At 41.1% G+C, this 22,934-nt stretch overlaps 1 protein-coding gene across 1 annotated transcript in view; it reads right to left on the reverse strand.

The window, feature by feature from the left end:
- Nucleotides 1-22,934, reverse strand: part of pnpla2 (patatin-like phospholipase domain containing 2) — an 82,331-nt gene that overhangs the window by 37,046 nt on the left and 22,351 nt on the right. The window contains exons 2-3 of the mRNA XM_073049230.1: nt 8,420-8,652; nt 6,112-6,177 (exon numbers count right to left, since the gene is read on the reverse strand). Coding sequence (XP_072905331.1) covers nt 6,112-6,177; nt 8,420-8,652 — 299 coding nt within the window. The remainder of the gene's footprint in view (nt 1-6,111; nt 6,178-8,419; nt 8,653-22,934) is intronic.

Below are 22,934 nucleotides of genomic sequence, written 5' to 3' on the forward strand. Positions count from 1 at the left end.
TTAAATATACCCAATGACTTGGCTTCCACAAGTTATTCATATGCACTCTCTTAGATTAGTGTATTTAAATACATATTTTAAGCAACATGTATTTTACACATACACTGGATTTCAATTTCATTGCAGCAAGTACAGCTTTGATTGCTTTGCAAAGATCGCACACAGAGTACAGGCACAGGGGAAAACTTGGCAAATATTGCCAGGTTTCAAAGTTGGAACGAGATGCAAAGTTGGTCATCGGTGGATTTACTGAGAAAGTACTTTCAAAGAATCAATGCACAGTTATATAGCATTTTGCTTTTAGCTTGTTGTTTGTTTGGTAATGAAAAATAAAGCAATCTTCCACTCCTGTTCAAATCAAGGGTCAACAACGTTCATTTCATGCCTGTTGAATGCCTGATTACTCCCAAAATACTGCAACCATGGGTAAGTAAATGGAGTGAAGGGGACTTGGCAAGAGAATCTCAACAAGATGGGCGATTGAAGATGTCATTTCTAAGATCAGTGGTCCCCAATCACCAGGGCGCGGACCAGTACCAGGCCACAAAGCATGTGCTACCGGGTCACGAGGAAACGATATGAGTCAACTGCACCTTTCCTCATTCCCTGTAATACCCACTGTTGAACCTAATCGCACGTGAGGTCATCAGTCGGTCACTAACCTACAACTACACAATGAGTAAAAAACAAACGTCGCTTGAAAGTTTCTTTGGAAGAGGTGGTAGGAATATAAAAGGCCTAACGACGATGATAACGCACAGACAGCTGAGGAGGAGACTGCAAAAAAAAAGAATGCTTCCTTCAACAGAAAGTACAATGAGTTGTACATAAAATATGGCTTTAATGCGACCAGTGACTCGCACGCTCCAAGCCCCCTGTGTGTGATATGTGGAGACATGCTGTCTAATGAGGCAATGAAGCCCTCAAAGCTGCTTCGGCACCTTGAGTCCAAGCACCCTGAACTTAAAGACAAACCCGTTGAGTTTTGTGAGCGGATAAAACGTGAGCAAGCAGGACAGAAGCAAGTGCTGAGAGCCACCACCTCCACAAATGCTACTGTTCCGAGAACGTCGTACTTAGTGACTAGCCATATTGCTAAGGCTAAGAAGCCTTTCACTGTTGGTGAAGAATTGATTCTGCTTGCTGCCAAGGACATGTGCCGTGAACTGTTGGGAGAAGCTGCAGCTAACAAGATGGCACAGATTTCTCTTTCAGCTACCACAGTTTCAAGGAGAATCAATGACATAGCGGAGGACATCGAAGCACAGCTGTTGGAACGGCTTAACGAGTCACCATGTGACAAGGAGTGGATAGCAAAACTCACTTATCTGTGTGACATCTTCAATTTGCTCAATCATCTCAATTTGTCTTCAGGGGAGAATGACAACTGTCTTCAAGTTGGCAGATAAAGTGTCTGCTTTCAAGGCCAAACCGGAACTGCGGGGACGGCGAGTGGACGGGGCATATTTGACATGTTCCCAGCATTAGCTGGGATTTTGGGAGAGACTGAGGCTGCACCGTCCTTCTCACAGCTGGTGCGCGATCACCTATCTTTGCTGTCCACAGAATTTGAGCATTACTTCCCAACCGCAAATGACCCAAGATGTGCAAAGGAATGGGTCCGTGACCCATTTGTGAATGTCCCCAGTGAATCATCCATGTCAGTGCAGGAAGAATATCAACTCCTTGAGTTTGCAAATGACGGTGGGCTGAAAAGTATGTTTGACATAACATCTCTGCCGGCATTCTGGATCAAAGTCAAGGCTGAATATCCTGAGATGGCCACGAAAGCACTGAAAACGTTGCTTCCATTTCCAACATCATATCTTTGCGAAGTGGAGTTTTCTGCAATGAATGCAATGAAAACTAAATTGCGGAATAGACTGGACATAAGGAACCCCCTTTGAGTATCACTGTCTCCCGTCACCCCTCGATGGGACCATCTTGTTGCAGGGAAACAAGCCAAGGGCTCCCACTGATTCAGCGATATTGGTGTGTTGCAATGACTTCATATGTTCATACCAGGAAAATATGCGCTGTGTGTTTAATATCCAAATGTTACTTAAAATGTTATGATGCCATTGACTTATAAGTGACGTATAATTGACTGATCACCATATTCATGTGAGGAAAATACACGCTGTGTGTTTAATATTAAATTCGTTGGATAAACCCTTTAGAAATGAAATTGAGTGTATTAGCCACTTATAAGTGACTTACAGTTGACTTATCACCTATATTCCTGTTGTGATTAACACCGCCCCTCTGCCCCCCCCCCCATCACCCGGTCCACGGTGCAAAAAAGGTTGGGCACCCCTGTCCAAGATCCATGAACTTGAACTGGGGGTGTCAGTAATGGCAACCAAAAGGAACACTATGCAACTGGTGGTTCTTCACATTTTTCTGTTAGGGCATATAGCAAATATTAATTTCACCAGCAACCAATCTTCAGATTTGAATGTGAATTGCAAATTGAATTTAAAACACAGCTAAGAATAATTAGACCTCAGATGCCTGCACGTATATGAATGTGGCCTAGTCAGAGGAGAGTAGCATTTACTTTGAGTGCGAAGGAAGAAGTGTTTGAAAACTATATGTAATTCAAAGGAAGCTTTGTAGATACATCGTAACTATAGAATTGCCCTGATATTACCTTTGATCTTTAGCATATAAAATGTCATGTAATATCGGGTCAGGCAGGCATCTTCTTCGAAGAGCGTCTCAAAATCATGTCTGTTGCTCATTTTTGCTGAGTAAAACACTTCTATATCCACTAGTCTCAGTACCTCTCAGGTCACTTTTTTTTTCAGATTACAACAATTGCAGCAGCTGGAACAAAATTATCATTTATAAAATGAAAACATGAAGCTACCCTGAAAAGTCCAGGCAGCTTTAAACTTCAGTCCCACAATCACTCTGGTAACGAAAGACTTTTCTTTTTGGGTAGTAGAGGAATGGGCATGGCTCCCTGAATTCCAGTCAACCACCTGCTGATCCAGCAGGCAAATCCTGTACAACACTGAGCCCGCTTTAGAGGGGATGTCTGGTCTGGTAGGAGCTTCCATACTGAAAATGTAAACCAAAAGTACAATTTTTGCACCATATTTTTCAGTGGTTTCTCTTGACTAATGTATCATCTTGGGCATTAAGGGAAAAGTTTCTGGAGAAGAGCAGTAAGTGTACCAGTGTATCTGAGCCATAGCTCCTAGTCTTTCCTGAGAGACAGGGTCACCAAGAATGAGACAATGAACAGGGCAGGAAGCAGAGGCATAGCTTGGCCCAAGCTTCCCACAAACCTCTTTGTATGATGGCTGATGTCCTCTGCAACAAGCTAATGCTAAGGACAGCCAGTGTCCATAGGGTTGCAGTGGTAGTATAGAGTATTGAGCAAAAGCCCTGAAAAGGAAGAAGCCTACTTAAAAACTAAAATAAAACAAGTGGTATTCAAATATAAAGTTTTAGTCTCTTGTTGATGACAGGTCACAACATTACTGATATATTGTGGGACCTTAAGGTCTGGATGATAAAGGCAGCCCATAGTAAGTCTGCTTTTATTAGATGAGGCAGTGAATTCAAGAGTTGGGAAGTTAAGTTGAAGCTTTATAAAACTGATTAGGCTGTATCTGAAGTATTGAATTCATTACAAGTTGCCCCATCAGAGGAAGGGCATTGAAGCTTTGGAGAGGATGCAGAACAGGTTTTGCAGGATGCTGCCTGGATTAGAGAGCATGTGCTACAAAGAGAGATCAGACATCTTGGGCTGCGTGCTTTGGAAAACAGAGGATGAGGATTGACCTGATAGGAGTTTACAAGATTATGAGACACATAGATAGGTAGCCAGCATCTTTGTCCCAGGGTCAAAATGTTCAAAAGTAAAGGATACAACTTTAAGCTGAGAGAAGGCAAGGTCAAAGAGGAAGTGGTGGGACAGGTTCCACCAACCCCGATACAGAGTGGGGGGTGTGTGGAATGTGTTGCCAGAGGTTGTGGGAGAAGCATTAAAGCAGCTCCTGGATAGAGATATGAATGTTCAGAGAATGGATGGATATAGACATTGCGTAGGCAGAAGGGATTAGTTTAGTTAGGCATTTGATTACTAGTTTAAATAGTTAGACGCAACACTGCAGTTCATGGAACTATTGGGTGACACTCTAGGATGTCCCACTGCGAAGCAATTGCAGGGTGTGACAAGGACGATGTGTGGGGGCTAATGGAGAGGTGAATGACCCATGTCTAACAGCTGGCAAGCCAAGGATGTTCTACAGCTGAACCAGATACAAAGGGCCAATTGACTAAATGTTATCCTCTCAGAATAATCAAAGGAATGTGGAAGAAACAGTGTGCTCCCAATGGCTTGATAGCAGTGAAGCCTATGTTGGTGCATTCATCGTTGGAAGATCTGTCCTAGAAGATCAAATAAAGCACGCTCAGACTAGTCATTAATGACAATAGCCCTCTTCTTCCCAAAAAGGATAAGTGACTATTTTAATCATATGAATGACAGATACATGTTAAAGGTGATCTTCAGAAGACTTGGTTCCACTTTGGATGCATCCAAATTTGTATGAATTTTGAGAAGAGATTTCCTCAGTTTCTGTTAAAACTATGCATAATGTCAAGCCAATTGTCAGCTATAAATATTTTTTAAAGTCTAAAGTTTACTTTAAAAATATGAACAGCAAGCTGATGTAGTTAATGCAGCTGAAAATGGGTTAATCACTGGTCTCTAAGCCATCATCTACAAGAACCTAATGACCAGATGGAACTATTAGAGTATATAGTCATAACTTTAAACTAAAAGTTATTCATAATCATTTATGACATACCCATTAGTATTTTTGAACCCAATTAAAGATTAAGTTTAAGAAGCTGTATTATGAAGTGTAAATAAGTGCATTTATCAGTCTCACCATGGTGATTAATACACTCTGGGAAAACAGCCAACTTTGTGGGCAGGACCCGCTGACAGCACAGAAGATCATGGAAACTCAACTTGCACTGAATCTATTTTCAGCCAAAAATGACATTATCTTTCATAATGATCTAGTTGATTTATTTGGTAAATCACATAGAAACAAAAATATTAGTATTTCCTTTTAAAAAAAAACTACCAGATCCCACTAATGCAGTGCATTGAATCAGGAGCCTAAACACGAGGAAATCTGCAGATGCTGGAAATTCAAGCAACACACACAAAATGCTGGTGGAACGCAGCAGGCCAGGCAGCATCTATAGGGAGAAGTACAGTCGACATCTCGGTCCGAAACGTCGACTGTACTTCTTCCTGTAGATGCTGCCTGGCCTGCTGTGTTCCACCAGCATTTTGTGTGTGAATCAGGAGCCTAGACAACTTTGAGTACTTTGACAAGGATTTTGTTGAAGACACCAAGTAACTGATCTATACGAAGCTAGGATCAATCGCCAGTCTGCTGCAAGCTGATTGACCTCAAGCAGAATATCAGAATTAGTCACAGGATGTCTAAGTTAGGAAAGGATTGCATTTGAAGGAATGTATGCTCATTAGTTAACAACAGGATTGGGATGCTTTCTGTGACTTGAAGAATCACTCTAGGTTTTCATAAAGATAAACATTTGAAAGATCCCTTGTATGTACACGAAAGAATAATGGAAAGAGCAAATTGCCTGTAGAGCAAGGTGGGGGGGAAAGAAGATAGACGGAAAAGAGGGAATTTAAAAAAAAATGAAACTTCGTATAACGGTGATCATTCAAAATGTCCATTATCTGGAAAATGGAGGCAAACAAACCCCAACAAGTTTTGGAATTTCTGTAACTTGACAGTTGCCTCTCAAAGTCCAACCCTACATCCCCCATTGTGAGATTTGGAAACAGGTAAGTCTGGCCATCAGGGCTCTGGTGAAGTTGTATAGGCCAATGCCTGTCCAGTGGGTACAATAGATTACAGAAACATTGATGAACTCCAACTATACTCTCGACTTTGCACAATGGAAATGGGAGGTTTTCAATGGACTATGCTCCACAGGGAGCTAAGGACCCAAGAAGATAGTTTTGACATTTGGAAATATTACTCATGCTCTCAATCATAGTACAGATAAAATTCCTTTCAAATCTCTGGTCACAGTTCAACTTACCACGCCTTGCAATGTTGGTGGTATTAGTCCACAGTACACAGGAATAAATGTGCTGCATATGCAGGCCTGCAAATAAAAAAGATATTTCTCATGAGCCGTCAACAATATAACTTATGAATAAAATGTACTAATAACGAGCTCTTACTAGAAATCACCCCGATTGGAAATTGAGGGAAAATAACATGGATGTATCTTCAGCAGTACAGAGTCCAGGCCATAAATTGTTCCTTTTCACTAAGGGAACCAGGTTTTTGACAGAAAAATTACAAATGTTGGGGTCTGATAGTTTGGCCTGGAATTGATTTGTCTTGGCCACTATTTGCAATTATACAATTGACTTTTGAGGAAATCATATTGAAGAATATGCAATAGACTTTGCTCTGTTATTTTCCCCCAATTATCACCCATTTATTAATATGACAATATTTTTACAAACAGATAGTGCTACAACCCATGAAAAACTCTATTCATACACATTCTCCATCTACAGGGTGTTCCCCAGATTACAAACCCCTCACTCATGTGCAGCCTGATGACTGGCAATATGGATTTGCCCACTGCTGCAGGGGTGTAGGCACCTTCCACTGTGTGGGAGTTCAGTTTTCTGCCACCTTTCTGACTTTTTTTCCCAACTGTTCAGATAACAAATAGTTCACAAGAACAGAACCCTGCTATACCTCACATCTTAAGTACATTAAACTTGAAGTAACCCAGAAATATTGAAAACACTCAATAGTTCAGGCAATGTTTGTGGAAAGAAAAGTAGAGTAAATATGTCAGGCCAAAAATCCTTCATTACTTCTTTCTCCTTCCACAGATGATGCCTTGCCCAAGTATTTCCCACACTTTCTGATTTAATTTAAGATTTCCAGTGTCTGCAGGATTTTTAGATTATTTTCTTCAGAAAGGTACAAAGTTGCACCACAATATTACAAATTCTAATACCAAGCACATCAGGATAGCTGATCAGTTTTTCTTTTTCAAATAACTGAATCTCAGACATACTTTACATTAAACTTAAATTATTGATTGATTTCCAAGAGCATCATTAGAGTACTCCACAGAAATCTTCAATACGCATGATTTTATGTAATGTACTTATTAATAGATCGTTTAAGTTTCTTTTTGAAAGAGCAGAAAGTTTTAGGGGTATCTTTAGTAAAATGTCTCCCTCAAATAATATATATTTTTTCTTTATTTACTAACATTTGTGGTGTTTCATAGAATGCAAAATGCTTGCTGTAATGTCTGTTCTGTGTTTTACAATGGATTCCAGCATGTCTTATGGTTATGGCTTGCTACAATCATCCACGGTAACAATTAGAAAACCCCATGACTACATGACATAATACAAAACATTCTTAGCACATAAACAGATTATGAAACCACAATCATTACATTGCAAAAGAAAATGTTATTTAGCGATTGGGTGGAATTCACCATCTGGTATGGTAATTGCAATGCATTTGACCACAAGACCCAACTAGAGATTGCAAGGATTGCTGAGAACGTCATCTTGGTCTCTCTTCCACCCATCGGAGATATTTATCAGGACTGCTGCATATGCAGAACCCTTAGCATTGTCAAAGATCCCTCTCATCCATACCACAATCTCTTTGACCCCCTACCATCAGGTAGGAGGTACTGTAGCATTAAGGCCAGAGCTCTTACAATGGAAAACAGCTTCTTCCCCAAGTCTGAGTCTACTGAATTCCCTGTCACCAGCCAGGTATCATCACGTATGAAGAACAAGTGTTATACTGTTTACTTTTTAACCTTGTATCATAAATGCACCTTGTGGTAAATGTCAATCTTCTGGACTATATTTTATTATTTGTTAACTTATTTGTGGTGATATCACTTTCTGTTTTGTGTGCGAGTTCCATGTATTCTGTTGTGAACCGTGGTCCAGAAGAACGTTGTTCCATTTGGCTTTGTACATGTACACGGCCAAAAGACAATGAACTTGAACTGGAAATCAGCCAAGTTTGTCTCGTGAGTTGTAAAAACAGGAATCAATTACACAATTCCAAGTAGTGGCCAAAACAACAGATCAATTTCAGGTCAGACTTAAACTGATTTCAACCCATTGAAGATGCTGCCCTTGTTTGTATCTGTTTTTCATTTTAGAAAAATTTCCCATCCCCAATAAAGAATCATGATTATCAATACAAACCACAAATAGCAAAAAAAAATTGCCATTCATATGAATCAATGGGATTTCCAAAGGTGAGATTCCCAGTGATTTGAAACTTTCACATTCAACTCGACACTGCAGAAGAAAAACCACCAAATAATTTTAATTTACCTGCACAAGCTCCTCTTTATTGTTGAACTCGGTCACCAATACATTCTCTCCATCAGACACACGGGTCAAAGAAATGCCCAGTCGGCCTGTTGCTAGCTGATGCGCATTGTCTGGAAGCCCCCTGTAAAGTCGGCTACGGATAATCTTCACCATGTTAAAGGAAGGATGCAGTGGGCCCAGAAATCTCTTGCGTGCTTCCTTAGCAACATCAATAATATTTGCACCAGCTTCTCCTGTGGAATAAAACATTAAATGTTTAAGAAGTATAAATGTTACCAAATACCATTTAAGTACTCTTATACCTCTTGTCTATTTTTACAACCAATCTGAATAGGTCAGTGGTCACCATAAGAGACATCAGCGTCTTTGCAAGGGAAACAATTCAGCAGCACAGAAACCTTGCTGCTGTGCAGATATTGAACAAGTCACAAGCCAAGCTGGAAAGGCCTTCATACAAAACCCATCAGTAAACATGCATCATTGGTCCTCAAAGGCTGTGGCCTGCTCCGTACTCCACATCTGAGGGCTCCACGGTTTACTCGACTCTGTACCGAACTGAGCCTGAGGCCTGATCTGCCTGCTCCAGGCTTCGTGTCTGTGGACTCACTTTTGTTCTGCCTACTTGTTACAGTTATTGTTTGCACAACTTGTTTTTTCCTTTCTGTACATTGCGCGTTTGACCTTCTTTTAAATGGGTTTTTTTTGGGTTTCTTTGATTTGTGGCTGCCTGTAAGGAGATGAATCTCAAGGCTGTATCATGTATACATGTGGAACATCCCAGTTCACATTCTCATTGCTATGCTGTGGCTTTTGCTCTGTAAGAGCAGTCTGTTCTGCTTTCAGCCTGTTTGGGTTATTGTTGAAGTTAAGGGATGCTGCAGAATGTGTGTCACTAATTAGGATAGTGGAACTTGGAGGTTTTGCGAGGGACACCAAGGTCGGTTTCAGTTTTTTTTTGGTTCAGCAGGAGATGGAGAAAGACACTGGGGAGAACCAGTTGTAGGATTCAACCTGGTGGGGGACCGTGATTCGATGGAGCAAGGTGCCGGGGTCTACTGAGGATCGGTCAATATGTGTGACTTTTAGAAGAGTTGAGCTCCAACTTGTACACATTTGACTGTTTAATTATAATGGGCCCTTCTTGTCTTTTTTCTTTCTTTTCTTTACCAACCAACCAACCCTTTAGTTAAGATTCATAAATATAATTATTCTAATTGTATGCAGTGTACTGCCTGTTATTTCTTGGCACTGAGTTGTAACAGGGTTGCAAATTACACAGTATCCACACGAACTGGGGATTGGGGTGGGAGAGCCATCTCGATCTCACGGGTTTGGTGGGACTGGAGTGTGTATTCCCTAGAATTACACAGCCAAGGAAACCAGTGGGACTTCGCATGCTTTGATAATAAATGTACTTTGAACTTTGAAAATACAAGGATTTCCTCTGAAAGGTAGCTTTTCTTCAGTGTCTTCATAAAAGTATATATAAAACCACATACATTTTACTCAAATTCAAAGTTTTGCCCCCAAATCAGTTTGCCTGGAGAATGCAACAATACCTTTGTGATCAATCCCAAGGCAAGACTGAGAAGAAACCAGGATACTAACTGCATGGAGAAGGGGCACATGAGGTGAAGCTAGATAAATAGTTCAACCTATACAAATTCACACTTCAGTTAGAATTATGGAGAGGTACAGCATTCATGCAAACTCTTTACCTCATCAAGTCTGCACTGACCAATGATTATTAATTCTACCTTATCCTAACCCTATTTTATTGCCCCACATTAACATCAACTAACCCCAAATTCTACCACTCACCAACACTTCCAGCAGACAATTAACCTACACCCTTTTGGACATTTTGGATATGAGAGAAAACCAGAACACCTGGACAAGACGCAGGTGGTTAAAGGGAGAACTGCAAACAGCCCCTGATGTCAGATTGAACCCCATGCATTACAATTCGGCTAGCTGTGCCACCGTGCTGCTCTAGGGATTCGTTCTCCAGATAGTTGCTAGTTGGTAACCAAATGAAGTCTCTGACAAGCTTCAGCACGAATAAGGAAAATGTTGCTAGAAACAAACAAGATAACTTAAACAGGAAAATAGCAAGTTTGATAATGAGCCAATTCTTTTTTGTTAATCGTTCTTTGCTCTCCAGTTTCAAACTAGATGCACATTTCATTTCTTCCCCAATTGGGTTGGATTGGATCCATCTAATGATAAAAACAAAATCATCAGTGGAACATTTTGCTATATACCCATAATTGAACTAATTAGTTTCTCACCACAGGCTCTTTTAAAGTACATTTGTCTCCAGAATAGTCAGTTACCTATTGCAGAATGACGAATATTTCAATATTGATGCTGACTAGGCAAATTAACTGCATAGGAAACACACCTCTAAAAGAACCACAACCGCATCGTAGGGTTTGGAGGATTGCGTGCCTCAATGACCCAGAGAGCTATATTGGCTGGGGTCAAGGCTTTATGCTTTAGCTCTTGGTAGGGTCACCCATGCCAAACAGGTCAAAGGGTAGAGGCCAGACTAAAAGTGGTCCACCAGTCCTACAGGTTCAGGCGGTTCAGCTCAGGGCTAACAACCCTGACTGGTGAGAAAAATTGTTACGGAAACAGCAATGAAGGATCCTTCCAAATCTGAGTGCAACGATATTCCCGAATCTCCACCCAGAACTTGCAAGATTGGCAGCAGTGAAAACCGAGCTACTGACACGACGAAGGAAGCCCTGAACACTGTCAGAGATGTAGGACCTCTATTGCTGCCCTAAACACCAGCAGTGTAACAAGCAGCAAGTACAGGAGACAGAAGAGGCAGTCAGGAGGAACAAACATACTGCTGGAGGTATTCAATGGGTCGAGCAGCATTTGTAAGGAAAAAGGAACTGTGGATGTTTTGGGTTGAAACCCTGCACAGCCCATTGCTTTTTGGGCATAAGATATACAAAGAAAAAAGTAAAATGAAGAGGTATTTACCCATCAAATTTTCTATTCCTTCCAGAGTTTTTTTTTTGACTCTGGTCTACCATACATCCTTCTAGGACTATGAAGTAGCAGGAGTTACTTTTCTCCTGTATCCTTGACTCTTGGAAGGTAGGAACTCAACTATTAATCTTACCAATCTCTCATCTACTTTGGACAAGAGTCAAAACTCCCATTCCCTCTTCAGGCTGGTCTGATAGAAACTATCCAGGTGCCTAATTAAAGGCAAATGTATTCCATCCCTTTGCAGTGCCGTTTATTTGCATTTTAATACAAAACAGCAGAAAAATGTAGCCAATGTATTTGGACGATAGCTATCAGGAACAAGACAGGGCAAGTGACAGAAGTGTGTGTGTATAGTGGAACATTTTGGATCTAGTCTTCCTAATTCAATTAGTTTCAAGATAATTATGGTGAAGGATATAACTGGTTCTCAGGTTAAATTCCAAATCAGATCAAAGGAGCTGGCAGGTGTGGATTGGGATAGATTGTCAAAGGGATGTGCAAGTGGGAGGCCTTCAAAAGTGAAATTTTGAGAGTAGCGCTTGTATGTTCCTATTAGGGTAAAAGGCCAGGCCAATAGCTTTAAGGGGGCTTGGTTTTCTAGGGGTACTGAGCCCTGGTTAAGTAGAAGGTGGTACTTAGAAAGAAACAAATGGGGCACGAGGATAACAAATGCAAAAGAACAGTTAACATCAGGAGGGCTAAAATAAGGCATGAGGTTGCTCTGGCAGAGAAGGGGAAGCAGAATCCCACGGTTTTCTACCGATACTTTAAGATCAAAAGGATGGCAAGAGGCAGAATTGGTCCACTTGAAGAGCAGCTTGGTCATCTATGCATGAAGATGAAAGAGACGGAGGAAATCATAAACAGAATTTTTTAATCTTTATTTACACAGGAGATTCCATGCTGGCGGTAGGCAAATTAGAATGGATAAATGTGCAGGGAGCTGACAGCATGTCCCCTTGGACCTTGTGGGAGGTTAGTACAGGAGTTGCATTGTCCCTGGCAGAGGTATTTAAAACATCCTTAGCCATGGGTGAGTTGCAAGAGGACTGGATGAAAGCTAATGTTTCATCATTCAAGAAAGGCTCTAAGACAGGGCTTCCCAAACTATTTTATGCTGTGGAGCCTGACTATTAACCAAGGAGTCTGTAGACACCAGGCTGGGAACCACTGGTCTAAGATTTTTTAAACTGACAGAATTATAAGCAGGTGAACCTGATATCAGCAGAGGGCAAGTTATTGGAAGGTATTCTAAGGGATGGTTATACAGTACAGGTAATTGGATAGACAGGGACTATTTAGGGATAGTCAGCATGGCTTTGTGTGTGGTAGGCTGTATCTAGCCAATCTTACAGAGTCTTTCAAGGAGGTTACCAGGAAAGTTGATGAAGGAAAGGCAGTGGACTTTACAAGGCCTTTGACAAAGTCCCACGTGGGAGGCTTGTCTAGAAGTTGCTTGGCATTCAGGGTGAGATAGTAAATTGGATTCAACATTAGCTTTGTGGGAGAAGCAGAAGTGTGGTTCTGGGAGAAGCAGAAGATGGATGCCCTCTGACTGAAGTCCTGTGACTAGTGGTGTACCGCAGGGGCCGATGCTGGGTCTGTTGTTGATCATCTATAATAATGAATTAGATGATAATCTGGTGAACTGGATCAGCAAACATGCAGATAAAACTAAGATTGGGCACAAAGTAGACAGCAAGGAAGGTTATCAAGGCCTGCAGCGGAATCAGGACCAAGCAGAAAAAGGGGTTGAAAAATAACAGGTGGAATTTAATGCAGACAGTGTGAGGTTTTGTGCTTTGCGAGGACAACCGGTGTAAGACATACAGTAAACGGTAGGACACTGAAGACTGCACTGGAACAAAGGGATCTGGAAATACAGTTACATAATTCCTTGAAAATGGCATCACTGGTAGACCAGGTTGTAAAGAGAACTTTTGGCACATTGACCTTCATAAATTAGAATACTGAGCACAGAAACTGCAAGATTATGTTGAAGTTGTACTGTATAACATGCTGGTGAGATCAAATTTAAAGAATTGTGTCCAGTTCTGGTTATCTACCTACAGGAGAGAGAGCAATAAGATTTAAAGAGTACAGCATCAGTTTACAAGGTTGTTCTTGGGATTTGAACACTTGAATGATAGGAAAAGATTGATTAAGTTAGGACTTTATTCCCCAGAGTGTAGGAAGATAAGTGGAGATTTGATAGAGGTATACAAAATTATGTGAGGTATACATAGGGTAAATGTAAGTTGGTTTTTTGCACTGAGGTTGGATGAGACTAGAACTAGAGGTCATAGGTTAGGGGGGAGAGATGAAATATTTTAAGGGAACCCGCAGGGAAACTTCACTCAGATTGAAGTATGAGAGTGCGACAAGCTTCCAGCAGAAGTAGTGGATGCAGGGTTTGTTTGTAAAATTTAAGTAAAGGTCGGTTGAGTACATGGTTGGGAGGGGTATGGAGGGCTAGTGTGCAGGTGCATGTCAATGGGGCAAGGCGGAAATACAGTTCAGCATGAACTAGATGGGCCAAAGGGGCAGTTTCTGTACTGCAATAGTCCAAGACTCTTAGTACAATTTAAAAAATAATCAACAGAAATGGTCACCTAGTGATAAATAAAATCATCTTTTTGGTGCTTTATCATTCAAGGAGTGAACGACCCCAATTTTATGGAGTTGCTCATGCTCAATGACTTTTCACACAGTTGACACTTGCTGGTGTTTGTCTCGACTACCAATTCCTGCTTGTGCACAGAATTCCACAGCTACCCGACACAATGCCTCACTCAGTCCTGGTTTAGAGTCAGACTCCATATTAAATTACAGAAACAGTAGACGTCCACAATTAACACTGCCTTTATTTACGCTTTTAAATGAACCCCTGGCCAAGATTTGCTGGCACATTTCGAGCATTGTGCTTCAATTTCCAGGCTTCTGCTGCCAAATTTTATTTGATAGATGGCCAGCGTGCAGCACATACAGTTACATCAGATTACAGTGAACAACAATTGCATACTAACAAACAAATCCAGTGGGAACCCACGGCCCTCAGCCTTGGCAAGGTTAGAAGTACTGAACTCAGGCATCTTCCCACTCACATTAGCTCTCCAACAGATGACCATTTCTGCAATATTGCCAGCACTCCTCTCTCTTTCTCACTGTTTATCATGATAAGTATCATGAATCCGGAAGTGACAAAAGAAGGAAAAGCAAGATTGTACATAGCAAAAACATGCAGTGTCAAGGAGCTTAATATGACTGCATTCTTTTGCCTGATGCAGTTACTATGGCAACACAGAAATGAATGGGATTGTAGACAGTCAGTAAATGTGTTTAAGAAATGCTGGTACTTTATTCCTGTGCAGTCTCTCCCTAAGCAGCGGACTCGAATGCAGAAGCTCACTGAGGCATAGTCAGCAAATGCAGCACAAAGCACCTTCATTCAAAGGAATCTTTAGCTGTGCATCTGAAAAAACTCAGAAAACATTTTTAAAGCAAACACGAGGAAATCTGCAGATGCTGGAAATTCAAGCAACACACACAAAATGCTGGTGGAACGCAGTAGGCCAGGTAGCATCTATAGCGAGAAGCACTGCATTTTCACCAGCGTTTTGTGGGTTACCAACATTTTTAAACACCAAATTATGAACCATGGGCATGCCAATAGACTGACACCATCATGTAAAATATATGTGATTGATTTAATTTTATTTTATTGAGATACAGCGTGGAGTAGGCCTTTCCAGGCCTTTGAGCCGTCCCACCCAACAATCCCCCGATTTAACGCTAGCCTAATCACAATTATGACCAATAAAGCTATCAATCGGTATGTCTTTGGACTGTAGGAGGAAACAGGAACACCATGTTGTCATGGGGAGAATGTACAAACTCCTTACAGGCAGTGACAGGGACTGAACCTGGATCGCTGGTACTGTAAAGTATTGTGCTAACCACTGCGTCACACGTGAAGTAATTATTAGAAGTTTGGGTTTCCGGCTGGTTACAGCTTCATAAACCTGTCAGAACAGGCATGACCCTGGGAACTTTATGTGAGAATCAAATGTCTACTGACCAAATCTTAAGGCCATAAGATAAAGGAGTAGATTTAGGCCATTTGGCCTATTGAGTCTGCTCCGCCATTTCATCATGGCTGATCCAATTTTCGTCTCAGCCCCAATCTCCTGTCTTCAATCTTCAGGAACTTAAAACTTGCATAAGAAATAAAATTGAAGTTATTTCATTACCAGTGACTTTTGGCTTACTACACCAAAGTTTCTATGACAACAAGGCTTAGGCTACTAAAATGTTACATCTGGTCAATCTTGCTGTATGCTTCTGAAACATGGACTACAACACCAGAACTCCAAAGAAACTCAGAACCAACAGAAATGTGGTTTCTTAGAAGAATGCTGAAAATATCATAGAGATAGTGTAACTAATGAGACAGTACTCCAACATACCCATACAAAACAATCTTCAATAAGAACATTAAATGAGAGGAAACTTTAATTTCTTGGGCCATGTTATCAGAAAGGGAGTAATAGAATGCCTTACATTACAAAGCCGTATGCTTTGTAATGGGAGACGCAGAAGAGGAAGGCAAAAAAGAAAATATATGGACACTGTGAAAGAACTAACAAATCTAAGTGTGCGAGATACCATTGGTATCGTTCGATGTGGAGAGCTGTGATCGCCCAAGCGTGTAACGCGCAAGGCACATGAAGAAGAAGAACAAGAAGACACCAATGAAGAAGAAGAACAAGAAGACACCAAGGAATTAGGTTAAAAAGCAACAAGACAGTTTAAATAAAAATCCTGAGCTTATAGGGTGGCACAATAACATAAGAGTTAGCGCCACTTTCCATGTCTCCAAGGACCTGACTTTGTGCAAAGTTTGCGTGATCTCTCTGTAACAGGCTGTTTTCTATTAGGTACACTTCTCTCCCACATCCCAAAGACACGCTGGTAGGTCAACTGTCAAATACAAAATACTCCTCAGTTTAGATTTATCGCAAAAAAAAAACAGTGAAAAGGGGAGTTGATGGACATTTTAGAGAGTAAGTTGCAGGGAGACAGGGGAATAAGAACAGAGGAAATGGTACCAGTGGGAGCCAAAAAGAACTCGATGAGCTGAATGCCATTTTCTGTCTCACTATAAGACGAGCAATTTTATTGCATTGCTGAGCTGATATTTACACCAACATTGCACTTTTTAAAAATAAACTTTGCTTTACAGTCTTCTTTTTAAATCGGAACAGACTACAATACATTTCAGTCCAGGGATAGGAAATCTAGAAAAACTTTCCACACATGATTTTTCTTCCTTAATCGTTGCAGCTCCTTTTGCATGTTTATACAACATCAGCACGTGCTTCAATAAGACATTTTGCACTTTAATCTAGAGGATTTCATAAAAATTAAGTCTATAACCTTTAACATTGTTAAAAGCTAAATTCTGAATACATCTTAATGAACATTATGAAATGTTGCTGTTATTCTGATCCCAACAGATTTGAAAACTAAGCAAGAATAGAACCCGGAGGAAACCCACGAGCTCACGGGAAGAATGTACAAACTCCTTACAGGCAGTGGCGGGAACTGAACGCGGGTCACTAGCACTGTAAAATGCTGTGCTAACCACTACAATATGCTGAATGCAACAGAGGCTAATATCTATGGAGCTTCTTTCAAAATTGTGCAGTAGTCCCTCACACCCCCCCCCCTCCATATAACCAGATGATGATACAGCCAATTAGAAAGCTTACAACGGTACATCTGTAGAAACTTGCGAGTGCCTTTGGAAACACACAAAATCTCCCTAAACATCTAATGAAATATCGCTGCTGTCGTGCCTTCTTTGTAGCTGCATCAATATATTGGGTCCAAGATAGATCCTCAGAGATGTTGACACCCAGGAACTTGACATTGCTCACTCTCTCCACTCCTGAGGACTGGTGTGTGTTCCCTCGTCTTATCCTTAAGGGGAGCTTTATTAAAATTATGAAGAATATGATAGAGTAAATAGGGAAAATTAGTGCCCCACTAGCAGGGAGACCATTACCAGTGTTACGAATGATGAACAACTCTGATGGGCAGAAGGGTGCAGAGTCGCCAATGCCCCCCCCCCCCTTTGGAGAATCGCAAATCGCTAATCGCTACTATTTCGATGCTGTTATCAAGGAAGTAAGAGAGACAAAAGGGACTCTGCTAGGGCAGTTGTTATTGATAACAGCTCATGAAAGTTAATGAGAGAGAGGCACAGCTAAGGTGGAATGTCTCCTCCTAACAAAAAAGGAATGGAACCATTGATTACTGCTATTGTCTTTTGGAGAAGGATTGTGTACTTGGTACTGTTCTATTCATTGAAACCCCTCAGGGGGCAACCAGAGTGGGCTGGTTTGATGGGTTACATCACCCTAACCTGATTGACACCTGAGACCCCGTGAGTGGGGATAAAAGTGAGGTCTGGGGTAACACCCCTCAGACGCACCAGGAGAAACACTAGTGAGCATCAGAACCCCCACGAGACAGGGTGGGAGACCGGAGACCGAACGAAGGGTCAGCAAATTTTAACTCACAGTGTTTTGTAGGGAGACCGGTGGGGGCTTGTGTGTGTGTCCACCCTTGCCTGGGTGACGAGTCCACCACGGAAGAATGGTCTAGCTAAAGGACGGAGGGATTATACGTGAATGGCCACAACAACAACGCATCGATGGATCAAGATCGTAAAGGAAGGTTGGCAAGATAATAGCTGTTACTGTTCACACGTTTTTTCTCTCTCTCTCTCTCTCTCCAACAATTGCAACACATCGACAAACAACTACCGCAGCCTGCATGAACTGAACTTTATATTTCCATCTGACAATTCATTATCCCCTAGACAACGATAGAGCTTATTTCATTAGTGTTTATTATTATACCCGCACTTTTAGGTTTAGTATTGCTAACGTATATTCTCTGTATATTCGCATTGATATTATTTTGTATATTTTTGCTAATAAATATTGTTGAAAATAGTATCACCAGACTCCAATGGACACTTCGATCTTTGCTGGTAAGACATCCAGTTACGGGGTTCGTAACACCAGAGATGATAAAGGAGAAGAAATAGGACAAGAGGAAAACTTTTACTTTCAAACAAGGTTACCTAGAACTAATTGTCTGGTGGAACAAATTCAAAAGCAACATTTAAATGGAAATTGGATAAATTAGGGAGTGAGACAGGTGTTTCTGTAGGGGAACACTTCGCATCTACTGATCATAAAGCCATTAGTTTCATGGTAATTATGGAAAAGGATGGGTCGCAAGTGGTGGATGTGATTTTGATTTCAATGTTCAAAAAGACTTTGGATAGGTACATGGATGGGAGGCATATGGACTGCAATGGTCCAACAGCAGGTCGATGGGACCAGGCTGTTAAATGGTTTGGCATGGACTGGATGGGCCAAAGGGCCTGTATCTGTGTTGTAGTTTTCTATGACTCTAAATCACTGGGAGAATGATATTTGGAAATAGACAAAGGAAACCAATTGGGCAGAATGTTCAAAGCACTAAAATCCACGTCAAATACTGTTGTCCTTTGCTATCTAACTATTTCAAGTGGATCTTGCAGGAGTAAGATTACAACCAGAGTCTGGCGAGTCAAACATTATTTTAAAAAATGGAGTTAATGAGGAAAAATATAGAGCTTCAAGAACAGAACCAAGCTGATGCAAATGTTTTTGATGTTTTTGCCTGCAAGGTACAATGACCTATCTTTAAATGATTATATTCTTAAGTCTCCAGTAATAATGTACAGGGCAAAGGCAACAGACTAACAAACAACGTATGTCTTCACTTCCTTTAACATGTGATCGTAAAACTATTTCTTCATTTCCTACAAATTCCGCTCAGCTATTACTAACTTTATATTGTTTTCCTTACACGTCTGCTTTTTTTTCCATATTACTGTCAGGATGCTCCCTCAGTTCTCTTAAAAGCCAAAGAGGAAGGCTGAAAGATTGTTGAAACAATTTTAAAATTAGACGTTACAAAAATTGAAAAATTAAACTAGATACTGTCTTCCACAAAATCTTTAACTTTAGTGATTGTTCACAGCAGTGTGTTTTCAAGAAAGTTACTTAAACTTCCCAAAGCAAATGTACGAGGATGGAGTGCACTCATTCCAATGTTGCTAGTTTTGAACTTATGCCGGTGTTATAAACTTTACTGATGTTAAGCACAATTTCTAATAGGAAGTAACAGTGCTGTTCTCAAAGCATTGCATTTTCTATCAAAATATCCTGTTTTGAGAGGTTCTATTGCAGTTAGGATTGAGCAATTAATAGGGACTTGGCTGTAGAAAATCTATGTTCTTGCAGATAAAGAGGTTCAGCTACCTTCTAGGTACTGGGATTGGAGACTTCAAGGTTGAATGAGAATAAAGTGAGAGATAGCATACAGTATTTTGGTGTGGAATGTCCCAGCCTGAAAGAGAACAAAAATCACTGCAACAGTTTATAAAGATAGCTTAGATAGAAAACTGAAAAGACGTGGCCAGATGTTTCACTTGCTATAAGGTAGGAGGAGGAAACAAAGAACAGAATGCCAGCATATGACTGTAAATACCTGAGCTCATGCAAGCAGGTTTGCAGTTTTGATGGATCCTGGCAAAAAATATGCATGAAGTTATTAAAAAAAATCAATTTAAAATGGCCAGTGAATGGATTTGGACAGCATTCATTCACACTGCAATAAGGTATAATTGACCGCAAGGCCATAAGACATAGACCATTCAGCCCATCAAGCCTGCTCTGCCATTCCATCACGCCTGATTTATTATTCCTATAAACCCTATTTGCCTGCCGTATCCCATAGCCTTTGATGGCCTTACCAATCAAGAATCTATCAACTTCCGCTTTAAATATACGTAAAGTCTTGGCCTCCACAGCTGCCTGTGGCAAAGAATTCCACAGATTCACCACTCTCTGGCTAAAGAAATTCTTTAAGGAGGGAGATGTCCCTCTACTGAGGCTGTGCCCTACGATCCTAGACTCCCCCACTACTCTTCTCCACATCCACTCTATCCTGGTGATCCAATAAACAACAGGTTTCAATGAGATTCCCCCCCCCCCCCCACCGACCCCCTCACTCTTCAAAATTCCAGTGAGTACAGCCCGGGCCACCAAATGCTCCTCATACGTTAATACTTTCATTCCCGGAATCATTCTCATGAACCTCCTCTGTACTCCCTCAAAACTACCAGCCCCTCCATCTATCTTCATATATCCACAAATATTGGGCACAAAGCCATTAATTCTGTCATCCAAATCATTGACGTATAACGTGAAAAGAAGCAGGCTCAATGCCAACCCCTGCAGAACACCACCAGTCACTAGCAGCCCACTAGAATAGGCCCCCTTTATCCCCACTGTTTGCCTCCTGCCATCAGTCAACCTTCTATTCATACTAGTAACTTTTCTGCGATGCCATGGGCTCTTATCTAGCCTAGCAGCCTCATGTGTGGTACCGTGTCTATGGCCTTCTGAAAATCCAAGTAAACAACATCTACCAACTCTGCTTTGTCTGCATGTTATATCCTCAAAAAATTGCAACAGATTTGTCAGGCAAGATTTCTCATTTTGGCATTGCCCTATTTTAATCATGTGCCTCCAAGTACCCCGAAACTTTGTCCTTAAGAATGGACTAACATCTTTCCAACCACTGAAGTCAGGCTAACTGGCCTATAATATACTTTTTTGTCGCCCACCTTTCTTAACGAGGAGAGTAACATTTGCAATTTTGCAGTCCTTTGAAACAACTCCAGGATCTAGTGGTTCTTGAAAGATCACCACAATCTCTTCAGTTACCTCTTTCAGAACCCTGGACTGTAGTCCATCTGATCCAGGTGACTTGTCTACCTACAGACTTTTCAGCTTCTCAAACACTTTCTCCTTAGCAATAGCAACTACACTCACTTCTGCCCCCAATTCTCTCGAATTTCTGGCATACTGCTGGTGTCCTCCACAATGAAGACTGATGCAAAATAGTGTGTCCACTATTTCTCCCCTGCCCCCATTTCTACTACTCCAGCATCACTTTCTGGTGGTCCGATATCCACTCTCACCTCTCTTCTCTTTATGTTTTATAAAAACTTTTGGTATCCTCTTTTATAATGCTGGCTAACTTACCTTCATATTTCATCTTCTCCCTTACTGCTTTTTGGACGTCTTTTGGTTTTTAAAAGTTTCCCAGTCCTCTAACTTTCCAATAATTTATGCTGTATTATATATCCTTTCTTTCGTTTTTGTGCCATCTTTGCCTTCCTTTATCAGTTACAATTGCCTTATTCTTCATCTTTGGGATGTATCTATCCTGTGCCTTCTGAATTTCTCTCAGAAACTCCAGCCATTGCTGTTCTGCCATCATCCATACTAGAGAGCACTTCCAATCAATTTTGGCGAGCTCCTCTCCCATGCCTCTGTAATTCCCTTTACTCCACTCTAATACTCATACATCTCTCTCTCTCTCCCCCCCCCCCCTTCTCTCTCCCTCTCATGGAACTTTCACAGTTAAATAGATCACATTTCATCCATGGTATTCTATGATCATTTGAATCTTGCCCAGAAACTTGGGAGATGGTGAGGGTGAAGGGACAGGACGGAGAAAAAGATGATAGGCAAGATAGAAATGAATGGAAAGAATGTTTTGTTTCTTTTTTCCCCCTCCAGAAAGATGTTGTCATGTAGGACAGAAACCAAAGTGCTAACAGAGAACTGAAACTGGTAAGCACAATTCTAACATCAGAACTTCTGTTCATCAGTCTACAAAGTATCCTGTGGATTTTTAGGAAGTAGCATACCGTCTGTGGTCTACCTCAGGCCTTCTCCCAAAGAGTCTGTGCTTTTGTAAAGCTTGCAGTCCTGTGAGTCACTAGGGCCCTCCCTTGTCACATTTCATCTGCCTTTCCCATGTTCATGCTGCGAATTCAGTGTTACTGCTTGCTCTCCGAGTGTTTCCCGGAGTATAACTAATGTTAAACACAAGAGATTCTGCAGATGCTGGAGATGCTGAGTAATACCACAAAATGCAGTATTGTGTTTACTCCAGGGAATAAACAGTCGACATTTCAGGGCAAGACTCTTCACCAGCTCTGTCTAACAAATAACTGCTCTGCCTGAAGGAGGAAGGCTTCAAGTGAGGAAGTTAGTTGCAAGACCTGTGGAAAAATACCACTTTTTTTCCCCAGCCTAGCTGCCTACGTTGGTAAAATTAAAATAAACCCGTCAGAGGAAATTATGGTGCAGATCCACCAATCCAGAAACAGCTCCACACTTTTAAATGCATCAGATCTGATCCATGCTTCAGTATGATCAGCTGAATTTCACCTAGTAAATTGGTGAATGGCACTGAGGCTTGAGAAGCCAGCTGACAACAGCCAAGGACAGCATGTTAAATGCTTTTTACTAAAAGCCCATAGTTAGAGTTCAAAGTAAATTTATTATCAAAGTACACATTTGTC

Source organism: Hemitrygon akajei, chromosome 6, assembly GCF_048418815.1.
Source record: "Hemitrygon akajei chromosome 6, sHemAka1.3, whole genome shotgun sequence".
In the NCBI taxonomy this organism is placed as follows: Eukaryota; Metazoa; Chordata; class Chondrichthyes; order Myliobatiformes; family Dasyatidae; genus Hemitrygon; species Hemitrygon akajei.